Here is a 19,123-nt window from a genome sequence, read left to right as displayed (position 1 = left end):
ATTTGACACAAGTATGGGAAAACGATAATGTAAGAAACATTGTGTTTAAAAAAGCAGCTCCAGGAGTTGATGGTTTCCATCCAGGAACTAAGGTTACATCCACACTAGACCGGTTAATTTTGAAAACACCAGTTTTGCGTAAAAACGATAGGTGTCCACACTATGTGTTTTTAAAAATATCTCTATCCACATTGAAATGGAGATTTTGGCAAATCTCCTCCTACTGTGCATGCGCAGGACACATCTACCAAAAACAAGCGACATGTTTGGTGCCGAATCTTGCCGTAAAGGTGCGCGTTTGTGTAGTTACAGACTAGAAAAACTTTAAACGATGAACTGCTGTTGGCTTTCACGCAGGAGAACTTAAAACTAAAAAAAAAAACAAATACTGGAGCATACGGAGGCAACCAACAGGGAGTTCACGGACAGATTGACCCAGCTGACGACGAACATTGAAAAATTGACTAACTCTGTTGCATTAATAAAGCACCTTGTTAAATGTATAAAACATGTCTGCATCAATGTTATCTTGTATTTCCATACAATGTTACATTTGGCTGTTACACATCTATTGTCAGAGAAGTACTTGCATAAATAGGTAAACCACCTTCATACGAGCAAGGACAGAAAACAGGGCAAAGTGAGTATACATATTTATTCAGTAAGTTATGGGTCAAAGTATTTGATGAGTACATTTCTAACTCTTCTGGCATCAGTCTCGTTGCTGCCTGTTCTGAAATTGTTAGGTTGCATTCAAGAAAACAATGAAATAGCATGCTGCCGTCTGACAGCGTTTTCAGAAGTCTCCGGTTACCCTGTCCACACTGATCTGGCCAATCCGGCGTTTTCAAAAATACACATCTTTGACAGTGTTTCTGAACAGCTTTGGTTTTGGGGGACGAAAACGCTGTTTTAGTGTGGATGAAGGGTAAAAATGAAGAGAAAAAACTTCGGTTACGGATTTATCTGGTGTAGTGTGAATGTATCCTTAGAAGCAAGGAGGAAACTTCATATGTAAATGTCAGTTTTCCGAAGTATGCCTTGGGATTGTAAAAGCACAAATACCATTCTATTATTGAGGAAGGAAAAATAAGTCAAAAAAGGCAAGAATAATTATTTATGAGAAAGTTACTAAGTGATTGTGCACTTCAGCAATCATGTTGATTAATGTGAATTATCAGGGACCTGTGACAAGCAGATCTTGAATGACTAGTATAGTTGAATTTTCTGAGGAAATCACTGGCATTGTGGATGGAAAAGCACTTTGTGATGTTGATGGTGAATGAACAGTTGCAAGTAATAAATGGACTGAAGAACAGACAGGTAGGTGAAGAGGCTGGACTGAGACAAATTGGAGAAGTGTTGGGAAGATGATAAATACGTAGGAGTATGGAAGCATGGGTGGGCTGCTGGAGAGATGACTGCAGAGAAACTGCGATCTGGATGAACAGTTGGGCAAGTAGATGGATAGAGAAATGCCCAGAAGGATGAATTGATACACAGATGAATAAACACGAGATGGAGACGTGAATGAGAGGTTTGTGAATGGAACAAAGGATTGAAATCGAGCAATCCATTTCCTCACAGACATGAAGTAATTTTGCAATGCATTTTCTTGTCATTTTGAGAAACAAAAGATCACTTAAGCAGGTAATTGACCATTAAAATTAAACAGAAACTATTTTTAGAGCTGCGGGTGCAGAGACAACTTCTCTATAATTTTGATGTGATTAATGTTATGAGACACTATGCACTTACATCCCATGATATAAAATCTAATATTGATATGTACCTTAACAAAGCTGCTGATAAATTGACCAAACTCGTAAAACTGTCTAAAGTTCAGTTAGTGTAACATGGTGGAGAAATTGTACTGGAACACAAATCTGGAATATCTAAGTAAATTAAGAAAAGGCAAGATGCAAAGTGATGTAAACATTTCAATCAAAAATGTGTTTTATTTACATTTTTGCTGGAGACATTATCCAGCAAGTTGGGCTAATATTCTCATTGGGATACAAGTCTCATGGGACACATTATGTAAACCAAGGTGTAACAATGATCTGATGTTCCACGTTACAAAATAGCTCATTTAAACACTGTAGCTTACACATTCAGTCTTGCTGTGGGGAGACTCGGCCCGAAACGTTGACTATGTTTCTTTTCCATAGACGCAGCCTGGGCTCCTGAGTTCCTGCGTGTGTTGCTTCGATCTCCAGCATCTGGAGCTTTTCTCTTTTTTGTGATGGAGCCTAGAAATTCTTTCCATCTCCACTGAATTCAACCGAATGATTTATAGAAACAGGGTATAACTTATGATTCTACCATCTAATACATTAAGTGATGGCAACCAGAGATGTGTTTCAAAGTGTGTGTGAATATAGATATGTACAGTTTGAGGTAGAGCAATTATAAATCATAAAAATGCCTAGTAACACTTTCTTGTTCCACAAGAACAAATACAGTGTGCAAAGAGATGCTAGAATTATTAAAGGATTCAAGAATATGAAAGTGCTGAAGAAGCAGTAGTAGCAATGAGGAAAGCCAATTTAAACAGTGTTTAGCCAAATGGTGAAAGGTCAAGTATTGGCACCCATCCTGTGAAGAGGTGGTAGTCTTTGGAGTACAGGCAGTCCCTGGGAAATGTAGATGTTCCATTCCTGAGTACTGTCGGGCAGCCAATTTCTCCATACATGAGAAATGCCCATGGATTTTAGCTTACCTGCTGTACCGTTTTACCTACACTTCTTATAATTATTTATAGGAGGTGGTGCCAGCAGATAACAAAGACACAGCACTTGGCTGGTCTGGACTGAATATGGACCCTTTCAATGACTTGTTGGTGACCTTGGTGTTTTATATTCTGTTCTTTTCGCTCTTTTATTTGCCGTCTGCGCAGTTCATTCGATTTTGCTCAGTGGGGTTTTGATGTATCTCTTTGAGCAGGTTTATGGTTTTCGTTCTATCGTGGCTATCTGTGGGAAAGACTAATCTCAGGGCTGTATACTGCACACATACTTTGATAATAAATGAGCTTTGAACTACTTAATAATCACACAGCACAATCCAATAACTACTTAATACCATGAAACATTATTATTATGATCTTGAAAATGCTTTAAATTATATGGGAGAAGTTGTGTCAAAATCAGATTTTCACGAGTGAGGTCATCTGTAACTCAGGAAGACTCTATACTGTGAATCATTGAAGTACTACGGAATGGAACCTATATTAATCTGCAAGGAGTTACACATACAAAATGTTGAGGGAGCTCAGCAGGTCAGGTGGCATCAATGAACAGTCAGTGTTTTGGGCCAAGACCCTTCATCAGACCTGGAAAGGAAGGGAAGAAGATACCAGAAAAAGATGGTGTGGGGTGGAGGGGGGGGGGAAAGAAAGAATACAAGCTGGAAGGTGATAGGTGAAGCCAGGTGGGTGGGGGATGGATGATGAAGTGAGAAGCTGGGAGGTGATAGGCAGAAAAGGTAAAGGTCTGAATAAGAAGGAATCAGATAGGAGAAGAGAGTGGATTATTAAAGAAAGAGAAGGAGGAGGAGCACTGAGGGAAGGTGATAGGCAGATGAGGAGATGAGAAGAGGAGAAGGGAGCCAGATGGGGAATGGATGAAGAGGGAAGGAAGAGGAGGAAAAATTACCAAAAGTTAGAGAATTCTGTGTTCATACCATCAGGTTGGGGGCTACCCAGACAAAATACTAGGTATTGCTCCTCCAACCTGAGAATAGCCTCATCATGGCAGCGGAGGCGGCCATGTACCGACAGGTTGGAATAGGAGTGAGGACTGGAATTAAAATGGTTGTCCTCTAGAAAATACATTGTTACTCTGGATTTCCAGCATCTGCAGAATCTCATGACTTTTTCATCTGAAAAGATCTACAGCACAAGGCTAAAAGAATCTGGAATCGTTTGATCTGCAAATAAGAAAGTTCAAGATGTACAGTTTCCAAATATTTGACCTCCTTATGGTTTTAATTAATAATCTGCTTTAAATTTCTGTGAATTCTAGAACCAAGCCCCACCTCTGAGGGAAAACCCATGGAATACTTTGTGAGATAATGGAGAGAAGAAGAGGCAAGAGAAAGTAAGTCAGATAGTTGAAAGTATTGAACTTTCTTTGTAACTGGCTGGATATGGAACATAAACCTTTTGATTTCCCTATATATTAAATGCACTCACTAACCTCATTTATTTGACAGTGGTAAAAATTAAACAAAGCCGTTAAGTCACCAGATTTGTTTGGATAGATCATGCCTAATGACAGAAATTGTAGTTGCCGAATGTTAAAATATTCATTAACTGCAGCAGAATATTAGCTCCCAAAGCCCATTTACAATTGAATTTAGAATGGGACCCTTTCTTAATTGAATGAAGTTCCCCAGAAGTTCTCCACTTGGGACAATATTCCTTGAGGAGATTACCGTAAATCATGTCTGTCTTAAATATCAGATAACTCAGAATAGAGAAAGACGCAGTAAGATTTTATGAAGAAATGGATCACTCTTGTTGTGCGCATACTCAGGTCATTAAACAGCAGTTTAAAGGATAAGAAAAGGATCACAATACCTGTTTTTAATCTGAAGGACTACATTTAAACACAAGGAAATCATGTTAGATTTTTACAGCTTTTAATCTACTGTAATCAAATGTTAGGATCCCACAATAGGGATGAAGAAGAAGCTGCAACATGTAAATGAATTAATGTAGTGATAATGTTTTCTGTGAAACATCTGTTAGTAGAATATGAAAATTAATTACAGAAAGACCCATACAGCAAGCGCAGATTCTCTGTTCAAATAAGCCCCCCCCATTTTTATTCTGTGAATTTTCATAACTGTCAGAAAACAACATAACGTTCGCTGTGCATAATTATCAATAGACAGTAGGTGCAGGAGTAGACCATTCGGCCCTTTTAGCCAGCACTTCCATTCACCGTGATCATGGTTGATCACACACAATCAGTACCCCATTCCTGCCCTCTCCCCATATCCCTTGACCCCACTATCTTTAAGAACTCGATCTAACTCTCTTGAAAGCATCCAGATGTAAATGTAATATAAACATTCACTCACTGGCAACTTCATTAGGTACCTTCTGCACCTAATAAAGTGGCTACTGAGCGTATGTTCATTGTCTTCTGCTGTCTAGCCCATCCACTTCAAGGTTCAATGTGTTGTGCATTCGGAGATGCTCTTCTGCACACCTCTGTAGTAACACGTGGTTATCGGAGCTACTACAGCCTTCTTTCTCTGTGTGATCCAGTCTGACCATTCTCTTCCTGACCTCCATCATTAACGAAGTGTTTTTTCACCACTAAAATGATGGTCATTAGATTTTATTTTGGTTCTTTGCACCTCTCTCTGTAACCTCTGTTGTGCATGAAATTCCTAGAAGATCAGCAGTTTCTAAGGTACTCAAACCACCCTGTCCAGCACTAACAATCATAATTAACATAGTCAAAGTTATTTAGATCACATTTTTCCGAAATCTGATACTTAGTATGAACAACAATTGAACCTCCTGACCATGTCTGCATGATTTTATGCATTGAGTTGCTGCGATATGATTGACTGATCAGATACTACTTTAATGAGCAGGTGTACAGGTATACTTGGGAAAGTGAATACTAAGTGTATCATGTTTTATTTTAAGATCAAAAGGAGATACTCAAGCTGTGTATAGGTGACGAAATCATTGTTAATAATTTATAAGTATCCTTGCACCAAATTATTACCATTCCACAAATGTCACCTGGGTGTGAAATGAGGAGAATCGATCATACTCCCTTGTCTCACAATCATTCAGGATGATTATAGCTGTAATGATCACTGGCCTCAAATTCATTTTTTTGCACCATCCCTGTAACTTTTGATCCCATGAAATCCAAAAAACCATGTCAGTCTTGAAAACTCCTTCTAACAAAATCTCCCAGAAGTGAAGATAAAGAGCAACTGCAGCTGATGTCTAGACATCAATCATTCAATATGTGACTCAATCGGGGTAAAATACTGGCATTAAAAAGTTGACATGATATTTACACAGACCCGATCAAAGTACTAACACTTTATGAACAAAAAAAGCACGAACAGCTAGATGAACTCAGCAGGTCGAGCAGTATCTGTGAAGGTAAAGTGATGGTTGTGGTCAAGACCCTGCATCAGGTCCCAACGTGCAGACAAAGTTATTGAAGTGAGAGGGTGGGCTGAGACCGAGGCTGGTAGGCAGAAGGTGGAAACATAAAAAGATTGTGTCAGACGGGGACGGACGGGGAAGGGGCAAGACGGGTGGGGAAGGACCGAGACAGGGATGGACGGGGGGGGGGGAAGGACCGAGACGGGGATAGATGAAGAGAGGTGAGGAAGAGGACAGGAAAAGTGAACCAAATTAGAAGAAAGCCAGGTGAATGATATGTAGCTACAGGCAGACTGAGGCTGACTGCAGAGGATGACAAGTCTAGGCAGTGGACAGGGGAGCAGGAAAAGGTGAACGAGGGAGAGAGACAGCCTTTTGCAGTAGACAAATTACCTGAATCTGGTCATTTCAATATTCACATCATTACGCTGGAGACTACCCAGTGGAATAAAAACTTGTGGAAAAATGATACAATTTTCTGATTTTGTCCTTAGTTTTTGGATGTTCCAGATGTTGATTACATTGAGAGACATTGCACAAGATGGTCAGTTCTGACAGACAGTTGATCACCTCATCTGCGTCCAATACGTATTCTATCATATAATCAATTACATGACACTTTCCTCTCAGTTCTGACTTCAGCTACCTCCACCAAATCCAATTTATTCGAAAAATCTCTATGTCCTCTGATGCATAAAACACTTCATGCTTTTCCCCAAGTGGACGTGGTATAATTCTCAGAACACTTCTATAACCCCCAAAAAATCTTTATCTTCTTCAAGTCTTTCTAAAGCTTTCCTTCTCCTTCACACATCAAATTCTGACAGTTATATGTGCCCTCCAAAATTCATCAGTTCCTTGACCCCTCTCCGAGTTATTATATCGATTTTTCAGTCATCACTATTCCAGTTGTTTGAAAGTTCTTTTCTAAACCATTACAACTGTCCTCCCATAAAATCTTACGGAAAACCCTCTTTTCAACCCAGTAAAATGTGCATCATCAAACCCTCTCCCCTACATTGGGAGTCTCTTCTTCCTCTTGTATTCCCACACACTATAAAAATGTCACGCATTAAAAAGGCTATAAAATGCAAGTTGTCAATATTTTTCAAATACTACTGAGCCAAAATTCAATAAACTCACCACGTGAAGAATCTTGTTTTCAGTTTCATAAACAGTACAGTCCTGCCAAGAAAAAAAAAAGGAAAAAAAATAAATATATATATATTGTTATGGAATACTTAATAACTGATTAGTTAGATTCTGGAAATAAGAACAGTAAATAATGATCAGACATCTCCCTATATTTGTAAAATATATCTGATCTATCATTATATGGACTTGAACAACTTGAATTGCAAAAAATGTTATTTTCCAATAAGTCAATGCTGAGAAATTATATTCATTTTCTATTTCTTGAGAACTTCCAAGCAGAAGCATTAGAGACACAGCACAGTATTCCTGATGAGGCAACCTTATCAATCAAAAAATTTGCTTCATCCATATGATTAGTCTTGTCTAGAACATCAAAAGTAAAACATTCAATTACAATTTCTTTAGATTAACTCAAGAGCCATACCATTAGGATCATTGCCTTGTCTTTATTGTTGGTTAATGTTAATTAAATAGAGAATGCAAGCTGGTACATATGATTTTGAACAGGTACATCAACAGTCACCACGGACAGAATAACTCACGAGTCACAATGAGGATGATTGGGCAGTGAGGACATAATACTGTGACTTATTTTACATTACAGCAGATCCCATTTACATCCTCTTTTGCAAATAGATGCATAGATATTTTATTGAAGATGACATTTTAATATATTTCACTTCTTTTGCACCTTGCTTCAATTACACATATCCAGTACATCCCAGTGGAAGGCATAACAAGCTGTTGGCGCAATGCAATAAAATAACACCCACAAAATATTAAACAATATATTTCAATAACACTACCAAAAATGTTAATAATTAACTTTCAGAAAGCTTGTGCAATCAATGGAGTCCAGAAACAAAATTGACAATTTATCAAAACTGGCCTCCAAGATGAAGGAAATCAAAGGAAGTGGGGAATAATATAGGTGGAGATGAGGGAATGGCTTGTCATTTGAAGAGAATTTGATGGCTCTAAGATGTTTTCACTGGAATTCAGAAGAATGAGGGGTGACCTAATTGAAACCCATTGAATGGTGAAAGGCCTTGACAGAGGTGGATGTGGAAAGGATGTTTCCCATGCTGGGAGTGTCTAAGACCAGAGGGCACAGTCTGAAAATAGAGAAGCTGCTTTTTAGAGCAGAGATGAGCAGGAATTTCTTTAGCCAAGGAGTGGTGAATCTGTGGAATTCATTGCCACAGGGAGTTGTTGAGGCCATGTCTTCGTGTAAATTTAAAACAGAGGTTGATAGATTCTTGATTGGTCAGGACCTGAAGGGATACGGGGGTGGTTAGGGAGTAGGTAGGAGATTGGGGTTGAGAGGGAAAATGGATCAACCATGATGAAATGGTGGAGCAGACTCAATAGGCCAAATGCTCTAATTCTGCTCCTACATCTGACAGGGTGAATTGAGAAATAGGAAATCGGTTTCCTCTCAGAGGCACCTCTACCATACATAATGAAGAAGTACAATTATTCCTTGTGGCTTGGTTAGTTCCCAAACCACCATGAGCATTGGTAACACACTGAGGTGCACAATACAAAGATATTTACTGCAATATGAGTCAGTGCTGCCTGTGATGTAAAGATTAGCAAATAAAACAGTCAATGCTTATTAAAGTCTCAATGGGGACCCTTTAGCATGCACAAAATTCCTCTGTAATTTGCTTCTTGTTTCACTGTGAGTGGACAGAAGAGTTTATGAGCTACGTCACTTCAATCTAAGTCCTACTGGAATGGAAGTAGATAAAACCACGTATATGGATGACATCAACAGTTGCAAATTCAGTGACGAGGAACTGTCACCTGCATGAGGATGATTCACATCCAGAGCTGTCCAATCCAACATTTCAGGCAGGGATTTTAGCAGGATTTGGGTATAAACAGTTCAAAACATGCACAAAATGACTTTTCATTTGCATTGAATGCATAACAAAGCCAAAAAATTATGATCCAATTTCTTGTCGGTATTCAATGCTGACTTTGTTAGGGGAGGGAACTTTCGTAGCTTGGCTGTCCAACATGTAAATATTGATGTTTGCATGTCACACCAAGAATAATTTCAAGGCTACATTCACAGAAGGAGGCCATTCAGCCCACTAAGTCTGTACCAGCAATCCAGCTAGTCTGATTCCCTGCATTCTCACATCATAAGCTACAAATTATTTCTCTTCAGATACTTAACCTAGCACACTTTGACTGCCACAGATAAATCTGTCTCCATGCTGGCAGTGCATTCCAGGCTCTAAGTGCTATGTAAAAATACATACAACTCCTTTTGTTGCTGCACAATGCTGCAACTGATAGAATTGCTGTCTTATATTTCCACACATTCTGATGTGACCTGATCACCCTCCCAGATGATACAATTTCTTCCCAACAGACTGAGTGTTCGGTTAATTAGCCATTACAAATTGCTCATAGCTTGTAGATACAGTAACTGTACGGATTGAATCTGAAGGCTGCTGATAGGAACGTGAGGAGAATAGAGCGGGGTTGATATAGATGGGTGATGGAGGGTCAGCATGGACTCGGTGGGCCAGGGTCGCTGCTTCCAGGCTGTTGGACTTTATGACTTGTGCTTTTGAAAATCACTTTTATTTTATGTCCTCTGGTTCTTGATTCTTCTACCGGTATGAACTCAATCTACCTTGACGATCTCACTGAATTCATGACTTTACCAGGTCCCCTCAGAGCGTCCCCTGTCCCAAGGAAAGCAACTCTAATTCTGCAGTCTCCATGTAGCTGTCAACTCTCAAACTCACAATCACCCTGCTGAATCTCTTCTGCACCTTTCCTTTATGATTTACATTAGTGGTCACCAACCTTTTTAAGCCCAAGAGCCCCTACCTTGGCCTTAGTGAAAGGCAAGATCGACTCCAAATGGATTAGTTACACACATGCACACCAGGGCAGAAAAGACTGGAAGTAAAACCCCACAACCTGGAAGTAGAAATAATGCATAAACATCAGTGGTACCCACCCTTTTTTGCATCATGGACCGGTTTAATATTGAAAATATTCTTGCGGACTGGCCAACGGGGGGTGGGGTGGGGTGGGGGGCAGTGTTAAACACGACGGGAATGCAGCGATACTCGAAGCAGGTTTCTTATGTCCAGTCTAGTCCGCAATTTAGTTTTCCTGGCTCTCGGCACTTAGCTGCTGTCCCGCGCTGCTCACGTTTTCTCCGCTGAAGAATCTCAGTGGGTTCGTCTTTAAGTGCTGGGTGCTTGGACTCAGGGTATGGAAGCAGTTTTGAGGGCTTCATTGCCTTATATTACAGCCTCCCGGCCCGAACTTCAGCCTCTGCCCGCCCGCTGCTGGATGCCTGTCGGCCAACAAAAGTTTGTTTCAGCTGATCAAAGCGAGGTAGCTGCTCTGCTACTTATGAAACCCTGAGCCCAAATTAGGTCGTCTGTGAATACTTTAGCACCGGGTTTCCCATGACCATCTGGTGTGGTAAACAGGTTTAGAGGCGGCGCCCATCTGTCCGCGCTCCGGGCCAATAGCATCAGCACTTCCTGCCAGCCGCACTCCGGGCCAGTAACATTGGCGGTTCTCGCCGGCCACGCTCCGGGCCAGTAGCATTGGAGGTTCTTGCCGGCTGCGTTCCGGGCCAATAGCATTGGAGGTTCTCGCCGGCCACGCTCCGGGCCAATAGCATTGGAGGTTCTTGCCGGCTGCACTCCGGGTCAATAGCATCAGCACTTCCTGCCAGCCGCACTCCGGGCCAAAAACATTGGCGGTTCTCGCCGGCCACGCTCCGGGCTAATAGCATCAGTACTTCCCAGTCGCGTTCTGGGCCCGTAGCATTGGTGGTTCTCACCGGCCGTGCGTTTAGGTGACTGATGACCTCGCATGCATTCAAGTTCAACAGTGGCCGTGACAGGGAATGAGGAAAGGTGCAACTGACTCATATTGTTTCCTCGCGGCCTGGTGGTTGGGGGCCACTAAAGTGTAGTGCGGGGGAGATATGCGCATGCGCACTGGGCAGAAAGAACAGAACGAAAACCCCGCAACCCAGAAACAATCTCTCAACATTTATTTTTCCTTTTTGGGATCTACTGGGAAAGTCTCAAAAATCGACCAGTTGATTGCGATCGACAGGTTGGCAACCACTGGCTTACATCGTTCCTAATCTATCATACATAGAACTGTCCATGGTACATTGATCATAGAATAAAGACAAGTCCTTTGAGCCATGATGCCTGCTCCAGCAATGATGCAATTTAAATGAATCCCCTCTGCACAGGGCTGACATCCTCCCATGCTCCACCTATGCATGCCTGTCTAAATTATGCTTAAACATTGCTATTGTATGTGTTCCCACCACATCCACAGTCCAGACACTTACCACTCTGCGTAACCTCGCACATCGCTTTTAACCTTTCTTCTTCTCACCTTAAAACTATGCCCTTTTGTATTTGACATTTCCAGCCTAGGATATTGACCCTATCGATGTCTCTCCTAACTTTATATACCTTGATCTGGTCGCCCCTCACCTGACAACACCCCAGAGAAAATAATAAAAGTTTGTTCAACTTCTATATATCTAATACTCTCCAGGCAACATCCAGGCAAACATCTTCTGCACCCTCTCCAGTGCATGCAAATCCTTTCAGAACTGTACAGGGTGCAGCAAGTGCAGTAAAACAAAGTGTTATTGAGCAGCAACTTTCATACACAAAGCACCAGCTGATGAAGGAAGGGAAGTATACTGAATGCATTCTTTCCCACCCTATCCAAATCTGTTGCCACTTTCAGGAATGTATGAGCTTGTACCCCAAGACCCAACTGATACATATCCTGCTGTATTCAATGTCAAACTTCCTCATTATCCCCAATTCTGCCATTTATTGTGCCTGCAAACTTACTGATAATACCAGTTATGACAGAACTAGTGTTCTGTAACAGTTCATCAGGTCTTCCTTGCAGATGCAATATATCCTACACACTTTTACACTTCCATCTAGGTAGCCTCCAACTTGATGGCATGAACACCGGGTATACTTTCTTCTCTTGTTTTCCTGTTCCCCTCTTCCTTCCCTCTTCTGTTTCCCACTCTGGCCTCTTATATCTTCTCCTTAGCTGCATAATCAACTCCCCCTAGTGCCTCTCCTTCTTCCCTTTCTCCCATGATCCACTCTCCTCCCCTATCAGATTCCTTCTTCTCCAGCCCTTTTCCTTTCCCACTCACCTGGCCTCATCGATCACCTTCCAGCTTGTCCTCCATCTCCTCCCCCAACCTTTTTTTATTCTGGCATTTTCCCACTTTCTTTCCAATTCTTTTTGAAAAGACTTGGCCCAAAATGTCAAGTTTATTTATTTTCACGGACGCTGCCTGACCTGCTGAGTTCCTCCAGCATGTTCTGTGTGTTTCTCTGGATTTCCAGCATCTGCAGATTCTCAGGTTTATACCTTTAACCAGTTTCTACAAACTATGTACATATATCCTTTAATTTTCCACTGAACTCATTTTTGAATTTTGGCATCTAGTTTTCATCCTTTCTACCAAACGTTATACTTCATCTTTGTCACATTTTTCCACCCATCTATACACTTAGTGGCTACTTTATAAGTTACCTCCTGTACCTAATAAAGCAGCCACTGAACGTATTTCACAGTCTTCTGACTCTGTAGCCTATCCACTTCAAGATTTGACGTACTGTGCATTCAAAGGCGCTTGTAACACTTGGTTGTTTTGAGTTTACTTTGCCTTCCTGTCAGCTTGAACCAATCTGACCATTCTCCTCTGACCCCTCTCACTGACAATGCATTTTTGACCATAGAACTACTGCTCACTGAATATTTAGTTAGACAAAATTTACATTTGCTCAATCCACATTTGTCCTCATGACTGCTAATCCTTCCTGCTTCTAGAATTTAACTCACCACTGAGCCACAACTTGTCTCTGCCTGCTAGGTTTATCCCTACACCCTCTACAGAAGGCAATTTGCTGTGTTACACTGATTTCTGATGATATCATTTGCAAATCCATACATTTTGAAATATGTGTTGCTTAACCATCTACGCAAATACCTAAAATAAATCCAGGGCGTGAGAATAATTAAAATATGATTTTAAGTTTTGATATTTATTGTCTATTTCATTTTTCATTTCAACCCTCTTTCTCCCAAGTTAGTTCATTAGGAGATTTGGTATCAACTAATTGGAAGAACAACTGTTAATAACATTCTGCTACTCACTTGTTAGGAACCTTTATTAATCAGGGTTCATATCAGCATTCATAAGCTTCACTTGCCACTTCAAGCGGGAGCATGCATTATACCACTGTTACATGTTGCTCACTTGGTCAACTATTTTGTTGCATTCCCCAAAAATGCTGTTCAGCACATGGTGAGGTATTTCCTCCTTTCAGCTAATCCACAACAGGAGGCAATTTCAGACTTTGTACACTTATCCACATGGAGGAAATAGTGTTCAACATTAACAGCACATTTTCCAGCAAAGACGAGAAAAGAAGATGGTATCTTCAGACTTTTACACTTCCATATTCCTTTACAACAGAGGACGTTTTAGCCCACTGAATCTTTTTCAGTTCACAGAAGTTCTCACGTTAGCCCCTCTTCTCCCCACATTGCCATCAACCTCAGATTTTACCACTCAGCTACACACTCAGACCAACCTCTTGCGCTCAATTTTTCTCCCAACCTTTGGCGCATTGGAAGAAAATGGAGCATGGTGCATGGTGACTTGGTATGGCAACTGGATTGCCCAGGACTGCAAGAAATGGCAGAGAGTTGTGGGAACAGCTTAGCACATTATGAAATCCAGCTTCCACTTCACACTTACACTTCGTGCTGCTTCAGTAAAGCAGCCAATGTAAAGACCCGATCCACTCCAGTCATTCTGTCTTCTTCCCCCTTTCATCGGGCAGGAGATACAAAAGCATGAAAGCATGTACCATCAGGCTGAAGGAGAGCTTCTATCTTGCTGTTATAAGACACTTGAATAGACTGCTTATGGAGTAAGGAGGATTCTGGACCTGACAATCTACCTCATTATGGCTTGCACCTTATTGTCTGCCTGCGCTGTGGTTTCTTTGAAAATGTAACACTATGTTCTGCATGGTGTTGTTGCTTATCCCTTGTTCTACGTCAGTATTCGCTGTGGAAGACACTAGCCATGTACCAGAGGTCTGTGAGTGTCAGGGAGCAAAAGTGTGTGCCATTGCTATTACAAAGGAAAAAGTGCCAGGCAAACTCAAAAGTGGTTAAGTCACCTGGACTAGATGGACTACATCCCAGAGTGCTGAGAGAGGCTGCTGAAGAGATAACAGATGCATTGCTCATGATCTTTCAAGAACCACTTGATTCTGGCATGGTCCTGGAGGACTGGTATATTGCAGATGTCTCTCCACTCTTTAAGAAGGGAGGAAGGCAAAGCAAAGCAAAGGAAATTATAGACCAGTTAGCCTAACCTCAGTGCTTGGGAAAGTGTTGGAGTCTAATATTAAGGATGAGGTTCCGGGGCACTTGGAGACTAATGATAAAATAAGTCAAGGTCAGCATGGTTTCCATGAAGGGAAATCTTGCCTGACAAATCTGTTAGTGTTCTTCGAGGAAGTAACAAGCAGGATGGACAAACAAGAGGCAGTGGATGTCATTTACCTGAGGCTGTTTAACAAAATAAAATACTATGGCGTTACATGAAAGATACTGGCATCGGTAGAGGAATGGCTGACAGGCAAGAGTAAAAGGGGCCTTTTCTGGTTGGCTACCAGCAACTAGTGGTGTTCCTCATGTCAGTATTGGAACTGCTACTTTTCACATTGTTTGTCAATAATGTGGACAATGGAATTGATTGCTTTGTGGTAAAGTTTGCAAATGATACGATACCAAGATAGGTGGAAGGGTAGGTAGTGCTGAGGAAGCAATGCGATTGCAGGACTCAGACAAATTGGAAGAATGGGCAAAAAAGTGGCAGGTGAAATACCGTGTTGGAAAATGTACAATAATGCATTTTGGTAAAAGGAACAATAGTGCGGACTATTATCAAAATTGGGAGAAGGTTCAAACATCAGAGGTGCAGAATTCTCGTGCGAGACTCTCAGAAGGTTAATTTACAGGTTGAGTCTGTGATAAAGGCAGCAAGTGCAGTGTTGGCATTTATTTCACGGAGAATAGAATATAAAAGCTAGGAGATAATGCTGATACTTTATGAGACACAAGTCAGTCTGCACTTGGAGTATTGTTATCAGTTTTGAGCCCCATATCAACGAAAGGATGTGTTGTCATTGGAGAGGGTCCAGACGAGGTTCATGAGGATGATTTTGGGAATGAAGTGGTTAACATGAGGTCTGCTTGCCAGCTTTGGGCTTGCACTCATTAGAATTTAGAAGAATGTGGGGGGAGGTGTATAATTGTATATGTAATACATTGTATTACAGGTGTATGTAATTGTGTGGGATCTGGGATCAGCCATGATGGAATTGCAGAACAGACTCGATGGGCTGAATGGACTAATTCTGGTCCTATGTCTCATGGTCTAAAATACTCACATGATGAACTGTATGGATGGTACGCAAAACAAAAGTTTTCACTGTACCCTGGTACACGTGACAATCGTAAAACAATTTACCAATTTATCACAAAAGCAAAAACCCCTGTGGTCAAAGGGAGAAAGAGAAATCTCCACATAAACGGTGCTTTTGGTTGGGGTTGAGCGAGGAGGCAGCCTATCCATTCCACCAATTATGCCACAGTGCCACACTTAATTCTTGTTCTCACCGTCCTCCTCAGCCTCATCTCTTCCGACTTCTGATTTTAAAAATGCAAAAGGTTAAAGAAGCTCCTCCACTCAAATTCAACATCCCTTCTCCTTGTAAACACAAGTAATGTAACCACTCAGATAGTCAATAAACAGTATGCACTAACACTCAAAGTATGTGTATGTCACCAGATATAAACCTGAGATTGATTTTCATTTGAGCATTCACAGTAAATACAGAGAAACAACAGAATCAATGAAAACCCATACACGACATGGTGGACAAACAACCAATGTGCAAATGACAATAAACTAAAAGTACAGAAAGAAAAAAAAATACACAAATAATAAACAAGCAATAAAAATCGAGAGCACGAGATGAAGAATTCTTGAAAGTGAGTCCATAATTTATAGGAACAGCATTAGGGTGAGTGAAGGTTTAAGAGCCAATGGTTGAGAGGTAATAATTGGTCCTGAACCTGGTGGTGTGGGTTCTGCGGCTCTTTTAACTTCTTCCTGATGGCAGCAGTGAGAACAGAGCACGTCCTGGGTGGTGGGGGTCCCTGATGATCGGCTTTACCCATGATAGACTGGGCCATATCCACTACTTTTTGCAGGATTTTCCATTCAAAGGCATTGATGTTTCCATACCGGGCTGTGATGCAGCCAGTCAATACTCTCTTCAACACACATCTATAGAAGTTTGCCAAAGTTTTAAATAGATGGAAAGATACTTTATTGATCTCAAAGGAAATTACAGCATCACAGTTGCATTATAAGTGTACAGATATACAAATATTGGAAGAGAAGTAAGAAAGAATAAAGAAATAAGTTACCTCAAACAGTCTTAACTTTTCCAGCTATGGATTGACTCATTATGGAGCTTAATGGTCAAGGGTGAGAATGACCTTATACAGCGCTGTTTGGAGCAGCACAGTCGTCAATTTCTAGAAGTGCCCCTTTGTTCAGCCAAGGTGGCTTGCAGAGGGTGAGAAATATTGTCTGAAATTGCTAGGATTTTCCATAGGGTCCTTTGTTCTACCACAGCCTCCGGTGTGTCCGGTTTGACTCCTATAACAGAACGAGCCTTTCTAATCAGTTTATTGAGCCTGCTGGCAGCACCCATATTGATGTCATTGCTGCAACGCACCACCGCATAGAAGTCTGTACTGGTGACAACAGACTGGTAGGACATGTGAAGGAGAGGCCTGTACACTCTAAAGGATCTCAGTCTCCTCAGGATGTACAGGCAACTCTGGCTTTTCTTGTACCCGTGTTGGTGCTCCACTCAAGTCTGTCAACCAGGTGCACCCCCGGGTACTTGTAGGTCTTCACAACATCCACGTCCTCAGCATCAATAGTAACAGGGAGCAGTACAGGCTTAGTCTTCCTAAAGTCCATCACCACCTGCTTTGTCTTACATCAACTTACCTTGTTGAGCTACAGCTGATACAGCTTGCACCATTTGACAAAGTCCTCCACCAGGACCCTGTGTTCATCCTCTCGTCTTCCCTTTATACATTCAACTATTGCTGAGTCATCAGAGAATTTCTGCAGAGGGCCTGACTTACTGTTTTATCTGAAGTCTGAGGTATACAGGAAGGGAGCCAATACAGTTGCCTTTGGGGCCCCAATGCTGATTATAGCCATGTCTGACACACAGCTCTGAAGCCGCACAAACTGTGGTCCGTTAGTCAGGTAGTCCATTATCCAGGATACAGTGGAAGTCATGCCAAATCTTCTAAGGAAGTGGAGGCGTTCTGGTGCTTTCTTCATAATTGCATTTGCATGCTGGACCTAGGACAGATCCTCTGAAATGATAACATTGAGGAATTTAAGTTGCTAAACCTCTCCACCTCTGATCACCCATTGAGAACCAGCTCATGGACCTCCAAGTTTGCTCCTCCTGAAATCAATAATCGGCTCCTCAGACCTGTTGACATTGATTGACAGGTTGTTGCTGTTGCATCACTCAGCCAGAATTTCAATCCCCCTCCTATATGCTGATTCATCACCTCCTTTGGCTCAGCCAAAGACAGTGGTGTCATCAGCAAAAGTAAATATGGCAACAGCCTGTACTTAACTTAAGGGTACCTTAAGAAGCTTAGTGGTATGCAAAATAAATGGACTGATGCATTGGTTTAAAGGCACCAGTAACCTGCCTTTTCCCCTTCTCCTGTCAGTAGAAAAGGCTCTGCTGGGCTTAGTAGCCAAGCCATATGTGAAGGCCAGGAGTTGGACTTGGTTATCAGAGGACATTTGAGATCACACCATTGGGAGCATTTAATAGGTAGTGGGATATTATCCCCATTACCACTCCTGGCTAAAGCAACCTTAAGGAATTGTACCATTACATATAAAATATTAAGGCTCAATTGGGACATGGCGAAATGGTGAAATGAATGAGAAAATTCTGAATTTCTGAAAGGCAGTTGTTAACTAGGCCTTGATATAAAAGAAAGCTATTCAAAGAAACTTGCAGAACAGCTTTAGTGAGAAATTGACACAGTAATTTCAACCTGCATCACACTAGTGTTTTACCAGAGAAAAGGTTGGTTTTTTAGCAGTTAAAATTCCATTATTCCTGGGTTGGTTAACAAGCAATGTTTTAAAGAATAAACAAAAAGAAAATAAACATGTTGCATGGAAAAACCTGAACTAATAATAAATTAGTATTTGAATATTTATAGCTTACAAGACATTTTAAAGAAATTATTTTTACAAAGGATGATACAGCAGTTATTTATATGGAATTATTCTGATGAAACATTATATTTTTAGAAATAATTAGTTACTTGGCTTGTTTATCAAACATTTTTTTTTCATTTTTGTGTGAATTCAGGGTTCTTTAGAACCAGTTTACTTTTTATAGTCACAAACAAGAGAAAATCTGCAGATGCTGGAAATCTAAGGAACGCACACAAAACCTCCAGTGCTCAGCAGGCCAGGCAGCATCCATGGGGGGAGAAAAAGAACAGTCGACGTTTTGGTCCTGCCTGGCCTGCTGAGTTCCTCTAGCATTTTGTGTGTGTGGTTTACATTTTATTGTGATGACTTGCTGTACTTCAGAGAATTAAAGCAGTATC

The 19,123-nt window shown here is 41.1% G+C and overlaps 1 protein-coding gene across 1 annotated transcript in view; it reads right to left on the bottom strand.

Moving 5' to 3' along the window:
• The window catches only part of cnksr2a (connector enhancer of kinase suppressor of Ras 2a), a 579,374-nt gene that overhangs the window by 348,360 nt on the left and 211,891 nt on the right, over window positions 1-19,123 (bottom strand). The window contains exon 5 of the mRNA XM_059968066.1: window positions 7,292-7,333. Coding sequence (XP_059824049.1) covers window positions 7,292-7,333 — 42 coding nt within the window. The remainder of the gene's footprint in view (window positions 1-7,291; window positions 7,334-19,123) is intronic.

This window comes from Hypanus sabinus, chromosome 4, assembly GCF_030144855.1.
Source record: "Hypanus sabinus isolate sHypSab1 chromosome 4, sHypSab1.hap1, whole genome shotgun sequence".
NCBI classification, from domain to species: Eukaryota; Metazoa; Chordata; class Chondrichthyes; order Myliobatiformes; family Dasyatidae; genus Hypanus; species Hypanus sabinus.
The sequence above is the reverse complement of the archived record's forward strand: the minus strand, read 5'-3'. Positions and strand labels throughout refer to the sequence as shown.